The 15,207-nt window shown below is 39.9% G+C and overlaps 1 protein-coding gene across 5 annotated transcripts in view; it reads left to right on the top strand.

Annotated features, from left to right (window-relative positions):
- The window catches only part of LOC121510118 (protein FAM214B), a 39,158-nt gene extending 27,031 nt beyond the window's left edge, over positions 1-12,127 (top strand). For all 5 annotated transcript variants that reach the window (XM_041788036.1, XM_041788033.1, XM_041788034.1 and 2 more), the window contains 9 exons: positions 1,937-2,123; positions 2,400-2,597; positions 3,096-4,430; positions 5,999-6,057; positions 6,428-6,527; positions 8,653-8,811; positions 9,596-9,664; positions 10,279-10,484; positions 10,827-12,127. In XM_041788036.1, coding sequence (XP_041643970.1) covers positions 3,258-4,430; positions 5,999-6,057; positions 6,428-6,527; positions 8,653-8,811; positions 9,596-9,664; positions 10,279-10,484; positions 10,827-10,980 — 1,920 coding nt within the window. In that variant the 5' untranslated portion in view covers positions 1,937-2,123; positions 2,400-2,597; positions 3,096-3,257 and the 3' untranslated portion in view covers positions 10,981-12,127. The remainder of the gene's footprint in view (positions 1-1,936; positions 2,124-2,399; positions 2,598-3,095; positions 4,431-5,998; positions 6,058-6,427; positions 6,528-8,652; positions 8,812-9,595; positions 9,665-10,278; positions 10,485-10,826) is intronic.
- Positions 12,128-15,207: the final 3,080 nt, after the last annotated feature.

Genomic DNA, 15,207 nt, shown 5'->3' with positions numbered 1-15,207 from the left:
TAAAGTCGGAACATCCCTGTGTGCTTGATTTTATATTTTGAAAGCATGGTGCAGATTTTTAATTTAGACCAAACAGGACTGTTTTAAAACACATAAGAGGTGTATTATATCTCACCTTTAATCCCTTGCTTGTCAGCCAAATAATTTCAACACCTGCCAGCAATTATGTTGTTGCATCTTTTACAGTTTAACCCACATATATGTATTTCAGGTACGTTTGATAATATCTAAAAAACTCCCGTCTCTTAAGATTTGCTTTTCAACACAGACGTTTTCCTTCCTCTTGCTTAATCTCTGGACATACGTCACCACTTCTGATCATAATAGTTCTTTTCTTGTGCCATCAGGGTTTTGCCATGTTGTTTCAAATGAAATACAAAAAGAGCGGTCTCACTGGTTGATGTAATGTAGGTCTAAAAGGGAACTAACAGCATTTGCCTTCTTTGCTGATTGAAGTGGGTACCAGCTGGACGTTTGTCAGATTAGCTTTCCAGGCTTTTTCCAAAACTCCTCCAACTGTCAAATTTAAAATTTCCAGCTTTGGATTAAATTTCTTAGCACTTGAGTGGAAATTCTTTTGCCTGCTTTAGGTTAACACCACAAAGGCCTTTTATGTTGAACCTTTTTGGCTGGCTGTACATACCTCATGGAGTGCAGCCATTTTTCTTGTGCGTCTGAAGTTATTTTCTTGGAGGAGCATCTTTGTGGGTCTATCCCTGCCCCCCTACACCCCCCACCGTCCATCCTCTCCGCTCTAGCTCTGCGTCTCTTTCTCCCTCTTTGTAGACAAACACAAAGGGGCCGTTATCCTTGGGCTACTGGTTGCCATAACAACAGCCCACTGTGACTCCCCCAGTTTCAACATTCCCAAGTTCTGGTCCAAGTGGGTTGGTATACGTCCCTCTTCTCTTGGCCTATCAGCATTTAGTGCCAAGTTAGACCCTTAAATATCGTCTCTCAAGGGGCTTCTCCTTGTTTGATCTACTGTAATGTTTGATCCTCCACCAAATGTCTGTATTTTTTACTCAAAGTGCGGTATTAGGTTATGGGAAAAAAAATTAACAGGAACTATTGAATCTTCTTAACTTTGTCCTCTTTCTCCTTATTCCACTCAATTTACTTTGATGTTATTTTCCTCTTGAGATCAACAATGAACTTCACCACTAAAACAGTGCTATGTTGGTATAATATGAATGCTGTCATCTACAGTAGTGGTTCCCAACCGGGGGTTGCCAAAGTCCTCAGGGGTGTGTGAGGCTTGGTCTACTCTGAGGATGTCAAATTAGATTTGCATATACATTAAGTAAAATCAAGATAAAACGCTCACTAAACAGTTTATATAAGGTCTTTTGGTAAGAAAAACACATGTAGAACCATTTTATTAGGGTTTTATCAACGAAACACTTAAATGGATGTTGATTTCTGGCAACAATGTGTCAACCATTTTTTTTCCTTGTGGGTCAGCTTCACCTTTGATGTAAGTAGGGGGGCTTCAAGGAAAATGGTTGGGAACCACTGATGTATAGTGTATGTCAGTAGACAGAAAGAAAAGAGGCTTTGGTGTTTCCTCGGCTGCACCAACACCTAATGTGTTTCCAGGAAGAATAGTCATTTAGAGATTCAATGAGCTTTTTGTCATTCTGTAACACATGGCACATGAGAGGAAATTAGGTACCCACATTCCTATCAAGACAGAAATATCAAAAATAGAATGAAATATAGTGGAATAGAATTTAATAACATGCAAATATACAGTGTAAGGACTGTACAAACCTCTTACAAAAAAACTATGTATATAAAAGTATGAATATAAGTCCTTACTAAACTATTGCTATGTAAACAGTGGGGAAAGAGAGTGAGAATATTGTACAGTGAGGTGAAGCAAACGACTTAACCATTGATTTCTTTTTGTTTCTTTGTCTTTTTGTCTGTTTAGGGATTCAAGCTGGAATGACTCCATCATGATGCCCCAGCCATGCCAAAACCTATGCCCAGGTGACCAAGGAGGGCATGTCTGGTTATCAACCAATCAGAAATGGATCCTTAGCAGACTTACCTCAGATTTTGATTCAGAGACATTTCCTTTCATTGACCTCCTGAATCACTGACACTCTTTCATTCAGGTGAGTTTAGCCTCAGGATCCTGTCTGCTGACCATTGTTTTAATATTTTACATAAAAAAACAAATTCAAGTCATTTTTGTTTGACTTTGTTTATGTGCTTGCAAGTTTTTGTGATCAAGAAAATATATTATTTAAGACCATTCACAAGCATGTGGACAAACGTGCAGTATGAATAAGCACACTATGCTAACTTTACATACAAAAATGTAATGTCTATCATGAGTTTATTTAACTGTACATTACTTTTTTTTCTCTGAACATTTTCTTTTTTCTCAGGCCATAGCTCCTTCACTCCTGCTCCTCCTGGAGTCTTTATTGTTTCCATTTCCTTTCCTGGGATGTTGGTGTGGCTTCATGGCAACTGCCATGGAGATAGATTGGTTCCTTTAGTCGACTATTTTAGACACAAACTCCAGATGTTGGGCCAGAAGCAAGTCGTTTACACGGGCAGAAACAGACAGGACAGGCACAGAGGTGAGATGCTGATCAGTTAAGTTTTTTTTTGTTTTTTTTTTAAATAAACTGGATTATTATTTAGACTTCACACAGTTCAAGCTTATTCCTCTTTTCAATTGCATTCATTAAAAATTTCCCTTAATGCCATTACAGAGCTGTCAGTCCTTCCTGTTTGAAAGTAGAGCTGAGATTTCATCTTCATTTAAACTTTATTTTTAATAAATAGAAGAACCTGATTTCCCCTCTGCTTTTGAGGTAGGAATATTTTCTAAGGTCAGAATAGGTGTGCCACCTTCACCTTGTTTAAACACAACCATTAAATAGGAAACTCATGACATCATAGCTACGTAATTAAAAGTGTCAAGACAGTCTTTCAAAAACAGGATCAGAGGCATTTCATACCTCCCAATAATGTGAATCACACAGACAAAAGCTGCTGGGCCCAAAATTACTTCATTCTTATAGTGTATCACTTTACCAAAATCTATCCTAAAAAGATTCTGTTTCCCCTTTCAGGTGCTGTGCAGCTCTGCTTCCTGATTCCCACAGTTTGACAACATCAGAGCAGGAACTATAGGACCTCCTTATCCTGTGGACATCTTGCTCTGACACTTGTGAGGACCAACTTGACCTTGCTGCAAAAAAAAACTTTGTCAGGACTCTTATCCTTTAGAAACCATGCGGCACATCCACGTGGAGTTAGCCCACAAAAAGGCTCCATTAGAGCTTCCAGCCCAGGAGGGGGATTTGCCTCCACCCACTGCCCCTTTACAGGGGCTGGATGCCGGCATCAGACCAGGGGCACCCAGGCACCTTGGCCAGGAGGAGCTGCGACTCCAAAAGGTCTATCAGCTCTCCATTTTCTCCCAGTCAGGGGGGTTTTCTACCTCCACAGAATCTCACAATGATACTCAACAGAGACCAGTCCGGTTGGCAGTGAAAAGGGGACTAGAGGAACCCCACATGATCCATAAGCGTCCCCACCTAGGAGATTGCACAGATAAAGATATGTTGGAGGGAGGGGTGCTGTGTGGGCCTGCCCCAGCTCAAGGAGTTGGGATGGGGTTAGTGACAGGCCCTGCTGGGCTAAGTTCTGTTTTTTCTTGCACACAGATGGAGCACAGAGACTCTGAAGGAGGACTGTCACCCAGGTCTCCTTCCCTCTCCCCAGTCCACAACCTCTCCCGTCGCCCAACACAGCACAATCATGACAGGCCCATTCCTGATGTATTTTCTCCCCTCTCGCCTAAATCCCCCCCAATGTGCGACCCACATGGCCACCTCTCTGACCAGGGCTATTCCCTCGGGAGCTCAGCCAGAACTGAGACGACCAATGGGAGCCACACACCAACCTATTCAAATGAGAGCTATAGTAATGGCTCATCTGGAGGCCAGCCCAGTCCTCACTTATATGACGTGTCAACCTATGAGACCCCCAACCCCGCCAGCCCCACCAGCCCTCCAGGCCCTTTCTCCCCCCCACACCACACAGAGCTGCAGGAGCCAGGGGAGGCCACTGAATGGGAGGTTGGACTTGAATCCTCTCCACCTGAGCGAAGTGCCACCCAGACTGCGTCCTCCCCCTCTAATGGCCTAGCTTCATGGGAGAAAACTCCCAGCAGTAATGGCCACCGTCTCTCAGCTGGAGGGCACTGGCCAGCCAAAAAGAGGCTGCTTCCTCCAAGCGACACAGGGGAGTCATGCTCCGAAGACGAGGGACCTTCTACATCAAAGAGAAGCAGGCTGTCACTGTTGGCTACAGGACTGGGCCCGACCTCATGTCGCAGCACTGATGCTAAAGCTGCACCTTACTGGAACCATTTGCTGCCCTCTGCATGGGACCGGCCAAAGGTCAGCATATGCACGGACACACACAGATGCACCTCTATTAGAAATTTACGTTGGGTTGTATTATGTTCAAATGCATATTTTGTTGTTCCCCTATCTTCCTATGTTTTTTTTAAACAGCAACACTTGGTGTATAGGTTAGCTGCTTTACAAGCTGGCTGAGCAAACATTGTGCAGTGGCTAAGAGATCAGCCAAAAACAAGTCATGCATAGACTTTAACCAAACTCAGACTAAATGTTACCAAGTAGATACGATTTTAATATACAACTTAACATGAATATTCCCATGACTCCTGTATTATTTATTCCATATAAAACTTTAATAAAGAAATAACACAGAAGAAGATCACACAATTTTCCATCCCCAAATGACTACCTCTAGAGAGGAGTTCTGAATAATTTTGCTGCAGCATACAATAAAAAACACAATGTGCACATTTGCATGCAAATACCATGCTTTTAAAGTGAAAACACAGCGTCTACCGTATGCTGAGGCTTCTATAGCTTTGAATCCTGAAAAAAGGAAAAGCTGTTTAAAGATGGTGTCAAGACATCTGTTAGCCGTGACGGTCTTAGAAAAGATGTTGAGGCATAAATAAAGGCAAACTAAGGGAATAAATAAAAGTGAAAGAATGCAGTGAAGGCCAGTTCATGATCACACCATGCTGGAACAGGCTGAGTAGCTCCAGAATAAAGCCCATTGAGGGAGGGTTTATTGTTTCCCCCCACATGAGTGCGCTGTGTCTCTCACACACATGTCCACACATACATCCTCTTAAAATAAATGGTTCTGGAAGGGAACTGACCATTTTTGAACACCGGGAGGCCAGAAAGTGAGTTTGTTACGGGGGACAATGGGGTTCACTAGTTCACTAGTTAGGTTTCATATAGTCGTGGGAATCCAGGTGACTACAGTTGTTCGGTGTATGTGTGAGGGAAACAGATTCAACGATTCAAACAGAGAGGTCAGAAGAAGAATCAGTTGAAAAGGGAGCGAGGGTGAATACTCACCAAGGGTATCTCAGTGATAAAAGATTAGAAAACACAGTGACACGGTGAGTGGAGCCAGGAGGATCATTTAGGATGCTGGATGTGGATTCAACCGATTGTGACACTGAGATGACAAGCTGACAAAGAGTTAAGGCTAGAAAGCCAGTGTAACCGAAGGTTAGCTTATCCCAGTAAGCTAGCCATGAGTGATAGGTTTGCTGTTAGCAAATGGCTAGCAGGTAGCAAAAGTTTGGCTAGCGATGAGTCTTTTGACAGTTGGATGGGCTTTATGATGAATGGTAGCCTGGAAATGGGGAATGTTTTTTCATCTGACGCAACGTCCAACAGTCAGTGTTCAGTAAGTAAGAGGAAACCTGAAACAACCAATTAAAACTACAAATTTCTCTCACTTTAACACAGACAAGCCCAATACTTGATTTGATGATCTTTTTTTCTATTTGCTTAGTGAGAATTTTACTTTAACTACAATATTTTAAGATATTGGCTTTTTTGTTCTTGCTAAGTGCTGACAGAAATCTGAATGTAAGAAGAGGACTTATACTTTTCTTCTCCTTACTTAGACTGCCACAGACTGCACAAGATCAGGGAGACGGCTGAAAAATGGCCTTCGACTGAAAAGGTGAGCGCTCCATACAATTTCTGATAAAGCTATATTATTGATTTAAAGATATTTAAAAAAGGATTTAAAAGGGGATATACGTAGAGTGATACAGTTTGGCTTCAGCAGGTGTATTGGATTAAAGTCTGTGTGTGTTGGTGCATGCACTCTATGGATTATGTTATTCAAATTCACTGCAACAAAGTCAACACAGGGATAGAGGGTGGGAGTCACAGTAGGTTTTATGTTATTCTAAATTAAAGGGTACTTTGTCTGGACTTGAATACTCAGACACACTCAGAAGCATGTGACATGTCGGTTAAGACAAAATTAGTGTCATCTTAACCACTAACCACCGGTCTGTTTTGTGTGTGTTTGTGGTCGTACTCAGTCGGCAGCTCCGCAGTGGGAGACACACACACACCAGCCACTCCACACGTTCCAGTTGGCCCTCATCGACCATCAGCAGAGCACTTCTCGGCAACTTTGAGGTACAAATTTTAGGATTATTTTGATAACTTCTGGAAACACTGCAGGTCATATATGGTGCTTGTGTCACTTGTGTATTGAGAGACCAAGATGTGAGTGGAGGAGGCTGGTGATTCCTGGGTCTCTTAGTATATCAGCTCAGTCATAAAGTCTGCCTTTGTGAATTTTTAAAGTTGTTCACAATGTGTAAATGTAGCATAACAGTAAAGCTTAGAGTTTAAAGTGTTTTTCCAACGGACTACATGTTATTGTGAGATTTTTCTTATTTTTATGTTATATGTATGTAAGAAGAGGGACATTTCCTCCTCAAAGAATTCACCCTGATTTTGGTTGGATATCAACATTAATTTGGAAACACAAATAATTAACTTGAATAGATTGCTCTATCACTTTGTTACCGGCAAACATTCAAGGCCAAAGAGGAAGAAGAGCATGACTATAATCTTATCTCTATAAATCTCTATAAAGATAAATATTTAAAAGTATGTAAGAAAAGATATATCGTTATTGACTTGACAGTCAAGACAGTATCAAGTAGTAAAGTAAAAATATGTTGTATTACTGCACATTCACAAATAAATGCAGTGCAGACAGTGCAAAAAGATGGTTCAATTTGTTACTGTAAGATTGGAATCCTTCTATTATTGCTGATAAGTGATTTAATTTATTTTATACAAAAATAAGTCTTTATTGTCCAAGTAAAAACAGATTTTGACAAAGTAATGTCAATTCAACAAAAATATGCAAGGTAAAATATGTGATTACATAAGTATTCAAACCGTTAAAGGGACTGGCCTAATTCAACAGAGGTCCAGCCAATTGGTGCTAGTGCTCTCACAGTTAGTGAAATGGGGATCTTGCTAAATCTTGACTAGAGTTCACCAAAAAGGCATGTGGGAGACTCCATGGTCAAGTGGAATAAAGTTCTTCGGTCTGATGAGACCAAAATGGTGCTTTTTGGTCATCAAGACAAGATGCTATGTTTGGCAGCCACCAAACACTGCACATCACCACAAACATACCATCCTCACTGAGAAGCACAGTGGTGGCAGCATCATGCTGTGGGGATGCCTCTCAGCAGCCATCCCTGGAAGGCTTCTAAAGGTAGAGGGTTAGATGAATGCAGCAAAATATAGGAAAATCCTGGAGGAAAATCTTATTCAGTCTGCAAGAGAACTACAGCTTGTGAGAAGATTAATTTCTAGCAAGACTATTACCCAAAGCATGCAGTAAAAGCTACACAGAAATGGTTTAAATCAGCAAGGTTAATGTTGAATTAGAGCCCAGACCTCGATCCAATAGAGAATTTGTGGCTGGACTTGAACAGGGCTGTTCACGCCTGACAGAGCTTGAGCAGTTTTGCAAAGAATTGAGTAAAGTTGCCGTGTCCATACATGTATGTGCAAGCCTGACTGAGACCTATCCACACAGACTCAGTGCTGTGATTGCAGCCAAAGGTGCATCTACTGATAATAATTTGAAGGGAGGTGAATATGCAGTCAATTTTTTTTTTACATGACATGTTTTTATTTAAATGACGTTACTTCGTAGAAATCTGTTTTCAACTTAACTTTTTTGTTTTGGGTTTTTTTTGTTGAAAAAGCAAAATTATATTGACAATGATTAATTCATATGATCAGTTAAAGGGTAAAACATCAAAGGAGTGAATACTTTTTTAGGCATTGTATTTTAACACCTCTTATTAGGATGCTGTCAAGTACAACATTACAACGTAAGGCTTTTTTGGCACCTTACTGCTGGGTTAACAAGCATTTTTATCTGTCTTAGGATGGGGTTAGACACAATACTGGCTTACTCCCCATGTATTAAGTAAGGGTAAGGTTGGCTGTGGAAAAGCAAGCAACACCAGGATTTAATGTACCAAACTACACTGAACCAAACCCAAAAACTTGGTGACAATTACTTAGACTGTCCTGGGCAAGAGATGTGTCCTTAACTGTGCTCATCACTACTTTGGTTTTAATCAGAACAAATATAAATAAATCTGTTTTTTTTTTAAAGAATTCTCAGTTGGCTTGCAGGGCGTTGGTCCATGCTAAACTCAGAGTGCATCAGGAGTTAGAGTTATGTTAATTTCTCTTCATCTCTGTGTTTGGCATTTTCCAGGAGTCCATACTGAAGGGACGCTTCTCCCCATCTGGCCGGATTGAAGGCTTCACAGCAGAGATTGGTGCCAGTGGCTCCTATTGCCCACAGCACGTCACCCTGCCTGTGCAGGTTACGTACTATGACATCTCGGAGCACAGTGCACCCTCACCCTTCCTGGTCAGTTTCTTTTTATGTGTGCTTGTGGGAAAAACTTGGTCAAGAAAAACATTATCAATCAAACAAACAAAAAACAGACAGTTTTATTGCACAAGAGAGGTTTTTGTTTGTTAGTATGAAAACAACGCTTATCCAAAGGAAAACAAAGAGATCTGTACAGTTACTGAAAATAAATATAGGATTGGTGCCAGCTGATGTTGGTTTCCCTCTTCAGAGCCAGATGTATAAAATATGTGGTGTGGTTTTTGTGCATATATCATGAGGCCTTTTTCCACAACTGTCAACAACAGCACTGAATCCAGAATACATCACATTCTTCACAAACGTCCTATATAAAAGAATATTATAGAGTCCTTAGTAAGCAATAAGTGTGAACAACTTTCATGCTTTGTTTAAGACTTGTCTGTTTTGGACCATTTGGATACCAGCTGTTGTCAGTTTTGTGGCTTCATGTTTCATTCTGTGAGTTGTTGTGTAAAAATTGGTGAATGTCAAGCCTCATTTGTTTCAGTTCTTTGAACTTTAATTGCCATTAAATGTAAACAGATTCTTTGTGTCATTGCTGTTGCGATTAAAACCAGTATTTCAGCATTAGTCAGCAAGACAGTCCTCTGCTATTCTGGATTTAATTTATGCATAATATAAGAGGATGTTTCTGGATCAACTGCAGCCATACTACTTTTTCTGTCTCTGATCCTGATGTTTGAGTTAACTTTTAGTAGAATAAATCAAAGTATAGCCACTAGTTTAATAAATGGCAAATGTCTGTCTTTCTCCCTCACAGGGGGTGATATCTCTCGAGCCTCTAGGAAAGAAAGGATACAGCATACCCAAAGCAGGGACCATACAAGTGGTAAGTTTGTCTTTTTTATCACAGCCTCATCTCACTCCCACAAAGTGAAAAGACCCCGTTGCTTATTAAAGGAAAATTCTTTCATGGGATATCCTGAAAATATTATATTGAAGCATACGTAGTTTTGTAGTTGTCATTGCAAGGATAAAACTATAGACAGGTTTTTATTGGGTAGTTTCAGGGACATGGTGCATTTTTTTGTATGTGGTACCAGCTTGGCTCTTCTTGGATTTGGTACCAAGCGCTTAGTTTTCCTTTACAGTATAAACTTTAATAGTAGTACCTCCTCAACATAGATGGGACTGTCATAGCATGGCTGAGCGCAATAATAATGGAGTACATTGAGATTATTGTATACAATACAATACTTGCTTGGAACCTCACAACAGGTGACCCCCCCCCCACACACACACACACACACACACACACAATAAATAAATAAATAAAAGGTAGCAGGTACTAGATATGATCCCTAAAATGCAAAAAACCAACAACAAACAAGTTGAGGGCAGACATGTTGGGCTTTTACCATATATGGAAAAGCACCATTAAAGATGGCCTCTTCATTTTTAATTATGCTTAATATGCTGACATTATCTGACATCTGCTTTCAGACCTTATTTAATCCCAACAAAACTGTGGTGAAGATGTTCCTGGTGACATACAACTTCAGCGACATGCCTGTCAATCACATGACCTTCCTACGCCACCGAATCTTCCTGGTGCCTGTAGAGGAGGGGTTGGAGGGGAGAGGCGAGGCGTCACCAGGGGGTGGAGTTCAAGACAGGAAGAAGATTCTCTGCTACCTGATACATCTCAGGTAAGACTTTCTTTTGTTTACTTTGCCATTTGAAGTTACTGTTCTGTTAGCTCTACTTTATTAAACTATGCTGTGATGTCTTTAAATGTGACCTAAATTTAGAAAATAACATGAAAAAGATTGAATGAAGTTATACTTTATAAGCAGGAATGTTATGATAAAGAGGGACTGTAGTGGAAAAACACAGTGTTCTGTATATTCTCTATGATATGTTTTGTGCTCCTGTAGGTATGTAATGCAATTGCAACGTTTTTATTAAATAGTTGTGAACTATTTATTTTTAAGGTTTAAACGTTCTGAAAATGTAATGTTAGAACCATTTTTTCTGTCCTTTCCTCTCAGATTCCAGAGCTCCAAATCTGGGAAGATCTACTTGCACAATGATATACGGCTGCTATTCTCCCGCAAATCCATCGAAGTGGACACAGGGATCCCTTATGAGCTGAAATCTTTCACCGAGGTGCCAAGAAACCCTAAATACTCCCCCCGCGTGTGACCTCGGCTTGACCCAACTGACCCTCTCTGACGTCAATACAACCCCTCCTGTGCTTCCTAAAAAAGGAGGAAAGGAACAGACAGACTGCAAGAATGATGGACACAAAACTTGATGAGACTTGATGAGACACACCACATGCACATGAGACACACGTGCACAAATGATAGTTTATGTGAGAGTAAAAGTCCTGCTTTTGTGCATTTGTTCCCTTAAAATAATAAAAAAAGATAATACTCAACCAAACAGGGCATTCCTTGTATCTTCCATTGTTAGAAATAATGCAGGAGCGTGCATGCAGTCAAAAGCAGGACTTTGACAAAATCTAAAATAGAATTGCACAAACACTGACACACACCAAACAGACTGAGAAGACTCACACACAGCACATATTTTACACTTGTGGTGGCGACTCTTCAGTGTTAACATGCATGCCTTGTGACTGAAACACCTGAATTTTCCTCTAGTGCCGTATCACACTGTCCTTCACTCTGCCTGCAGCTCTAACCGCCTCATCGGACCAATAATTTTCACAGCTTTGATTGACGAAAGGCCATAAAGTAAAGGTACTCTGCTGACTGTGGATTGCATTAAAGAATGACCCCCTCCTAACATAAAACACACTTAAACAGTTTTAACAAGTGAAGTGGAGGCTATAAAAAGGCACTACACTAGAGAGAGTAAAGGCTGAAATTGAACCAGCTAGCTTGTTGGATGTCCTTATAATTTGAAACAAAACAGAAAAAGTTACCCATATAATTTGACTAAACTCTGTTGAAGAGCATGTTGAAGAAAAGATTGAACCAGTCACTTTTTCACAAATCTTGGTACATACCACTGTGAACACTTAAAACCAGGAGGGTCATACAATGACATGAACACAGGGGATTCATTAAATGTAGCCAGACTGAGGGACACTGTGCTGATTTCTTTTTTAAAACTTTCTTTTTTAGATTCTCTTCAGAACAGACTGATGTTGATGCAGAAAATGAAAAAAAGACAACAAGTTGTAGTAGATTTTAATTTATGTTTTTCGCAAATGTCTTAAAAAGCAATATGCTGCACAAAGTAGAGTGTGTTTTTTCAGCCAGACGAGCTTTCTCACTGGAGCAGGGAAAGGAGAAAGTGAAAAACTGAGAGTGAGGGAAAGAATGGGAGGGAGGGAGGGAGGGAAGGGTGGAGGGGTATTTAATATGGGGGAAAAAAAGTCTATGTATATTTAAAATAATAAACTCCGCGACTGGCGAGTAGCACCTGTCTTTGTCTCACTTATTTTCTTTCTTGCATAAGCAAGTATAAAAAATTAGTCTTATTTTTTAAAGGTCATATTTAAATTTGTATATTCAGGTTATTGCATTGATCCTTTCATTTTCACTTAATCCAGCACTTTTTTTGTCAAACATTAAAGCAGCAGAGATGCAAATATGTTATTCCTCGGTTCCTAGCACCAGTCCAAAAAACACTAATACTACACTTCCCATAATGCAACATTGCTTTTTTTTTCATTAAGACCCCTATGCATGTGTCTAGTAACTGTGGCTGAGATGTTTTTTGGTTTGGACTGTTGCTAGGAACCTCTCAGACTGGCAAATATGTAGGTTTAGGACCTCATACACAATACAAGATCTCTGTTGTAAAGTAACTTTGTGTGACATCACCATGACATCATCAGGATTATTTTTTGGCCTTGAAACATCTCCTCAGCCTCTAGAATAAAAACACAGCCAAATTCCTTACCTTGAGCGTTAAAAGTGTTATTGTGCCCCTCCAAAGATGATCCTGTCTAGTTTTTTAGAAGAATTGCCTATTTAGAAAAAATAACTAGCTCGTTGAATAACAAATGAGATGATGTGCAATGAAAAGCATCCTTAATGAAAAAAAGTTTGTTTAATTGCCCTTGAAAGTATTCTTTAATTAATGTTAGTATGTTTGAATCAGGGGCACAAATTGAGGACAAAGTTAATCACCAGAAACTGATGTAGCATTCTGACAGCTCCTCTTGTTAACCATGTAAAAAAAAGAGATAACTTAAAGTTTCAAAAGAAGCAAAGATTTGGTTTGATTTCCATTCCTGAAGCTGTAAAAATCAGCATGGGAGAGGCATTTAAAGTTTAAAAGGCTTCTACTTCAGTGCTAAAACTGCTCAGTGAGCTAGAACAGACAGACTTTGGTTGTTCTGGGCAGTTTTGCAAATATTGATGTCAAACTGTGTGAATGTCAAGTAGAGCACTGCTGAAAAAAATAGTCCATCTTCTGTAAATATTTCACTGCTAAAAATACTGAGGAAGAGCTCAGTGTATTCCTCACGCACAAATCAGACAGTCAGTCCTGCAGCATGGTGTTCAGAATGTCAGAAGGATTACTGCCTGAATACAAAATTGCAGTTTAACATAAAAGGTGTTTTGCTTTGCATTCAAGCCTCCTCCTCCTTTTTTGTTTATCATATAAACATTTATTTTGCCTTGACTGATAGATCTGCAGCTTGCCTCTAAAGCTCAGAGGCGTCTCTTGTTGCCTTGAAGGCATCTTTTAAACCCTTCAGAACTGCCAAACTCCATCTCTCAGTGTTTGCAATTTAAGAATATCCAGGAGCCCATCTTTTTAAGGAGCATAAAGATTAAAAATAAATGAACTCATCCACCTCTCTCATCCACCAACCCACATAGACAGACTGTTATTCATTTACACACCGCACTGGGCTTCTGCAGTGGCTCATATGGGTGTGACTAACTCAATAAACTTTAACCAGGAGGAAAAAAGGCAAACCCTGAGAGACCTGTATCGACACCACAGCCTGAACAGGAAATAGAGCTGTAACAGTTTTTCATGCTGCTTCTTTCTTTACCAACTCTTTTCACGTATTTCATCTTGCACTTCAATATAAAGGCTGAATGGTATTATTCAGCATGATCTGCAGCTGAATTTGAGAAAATGATATTCGGTCTGGAGGGCAGAATATCTTGGGTTTGTATCCACCATTATTAGTGATGTGCTGTTTGCAAAAGAGCAGGTTCAAAGAGCCCAGCTCTTTTATGTTAACAACAGGTGCCAGCTCCTACTTAAGAACCAGTTTCCCTTTTTTTCTATGTATCTTGTTATCTAAGAGGAAGAATGAAAGGATTATCTTTTCCTCACACCACTCTGCCACAGACACGCCATGTACTGAAGATTCACGCCTGATGTTTTAACATGTTTTATGCAAGGGGTGTCAAAGGGGATAGCAAGAAGGTTGCCCTTAACTTTGTTTTTTTGTTTCTCTCTAAATTTTAAAGAATGATTAGGATAGGCACAAATAAGCATGCATGCACATATATAATCTACAGGTCAAAATATTGCTACATTTAACATAACTTAAGTAAATCTCAAATTATCTCAAATGGTCTCTATTTGGGAGCTGGAAGAGCTTGATGATCTAGATGACCAAAAAGTGCTGGAATTCCTGTCACTAACTGTTGCCACTTCAGTGACAGAGACAATCTTTATGCAAAACTCTAAGTAAGCTGATTGATTGTTTAAAGGCATTTGTGACCCCTGGTGGCAGCAGCAAGCACTGCGACTCCCAAACAAGGCCAACCAAGGCAGCAGGCTGCAAGAGAGTGCATTTTAGGCCCTTAGACCATAAGGATGTTTTTTCTTGTTTATGTAATGAACCTAGAGACATGATATCATTCACATTTTTACATCTCCACCCTGGTTAGGAATGATCTGGTGTCTTTTCACTCTGGTAGTCATGTAATGTTTTTGGGGAGAGCTTATATACAGTGCCTATAAAAAGTATTAACCTCCTTGAATGTTTTACTCTTTACTGAATATTTAAATCAATAATGGTCAGTGTAATTTGGCTTTTTGGCAAAAAAAACAAATTATAAGTCTTTAATGTGCAAAGTAATGTCAAAGTAATGTATCGTAAAAACAAGTGGTAGCATAAATACCCCCCCCCCCAAAGTGACCAACCTAAATCAACAAAGGTAATGCTAATTGGTGAAATGGGGATCCCCTGAGTGCAGTGTATGTGTCTCCAGTGGTTTTAGTATAAGGACACCTGTGTCTGGAAGGTCCAGCCACTGGTTAATCAGTAATCCTTGCTACCATTGCACCATGAAGACAAAAGAAAGATCCAAGAAACTCGGTTAGGTTTTTCAGAATTATAAGTCAGGGGATGGATACAAGGACATTTCCAAGGCACTAAACATCCCTTGTTCAGTTATGCAAAGACGAACTGAATAAAAT

The sequence above is a fragment of the Cheilinus undulatus genome, linkage group 5 (genome assembly GCF_018320785.1).
Source record: "Cheilinus undulatus linkage group 5, ASM1832078v1, whole genome shotgun sequence".
Lineage (NCBI taxonomy): Eukaryota > Metazoa > Chordata > Actinopteri > Labriformes > Labridae > Cheilinus > Cheilinus undulatus.
This window is presented reverse-complemented; position numbering and strand designations above follow the sequence as displayed.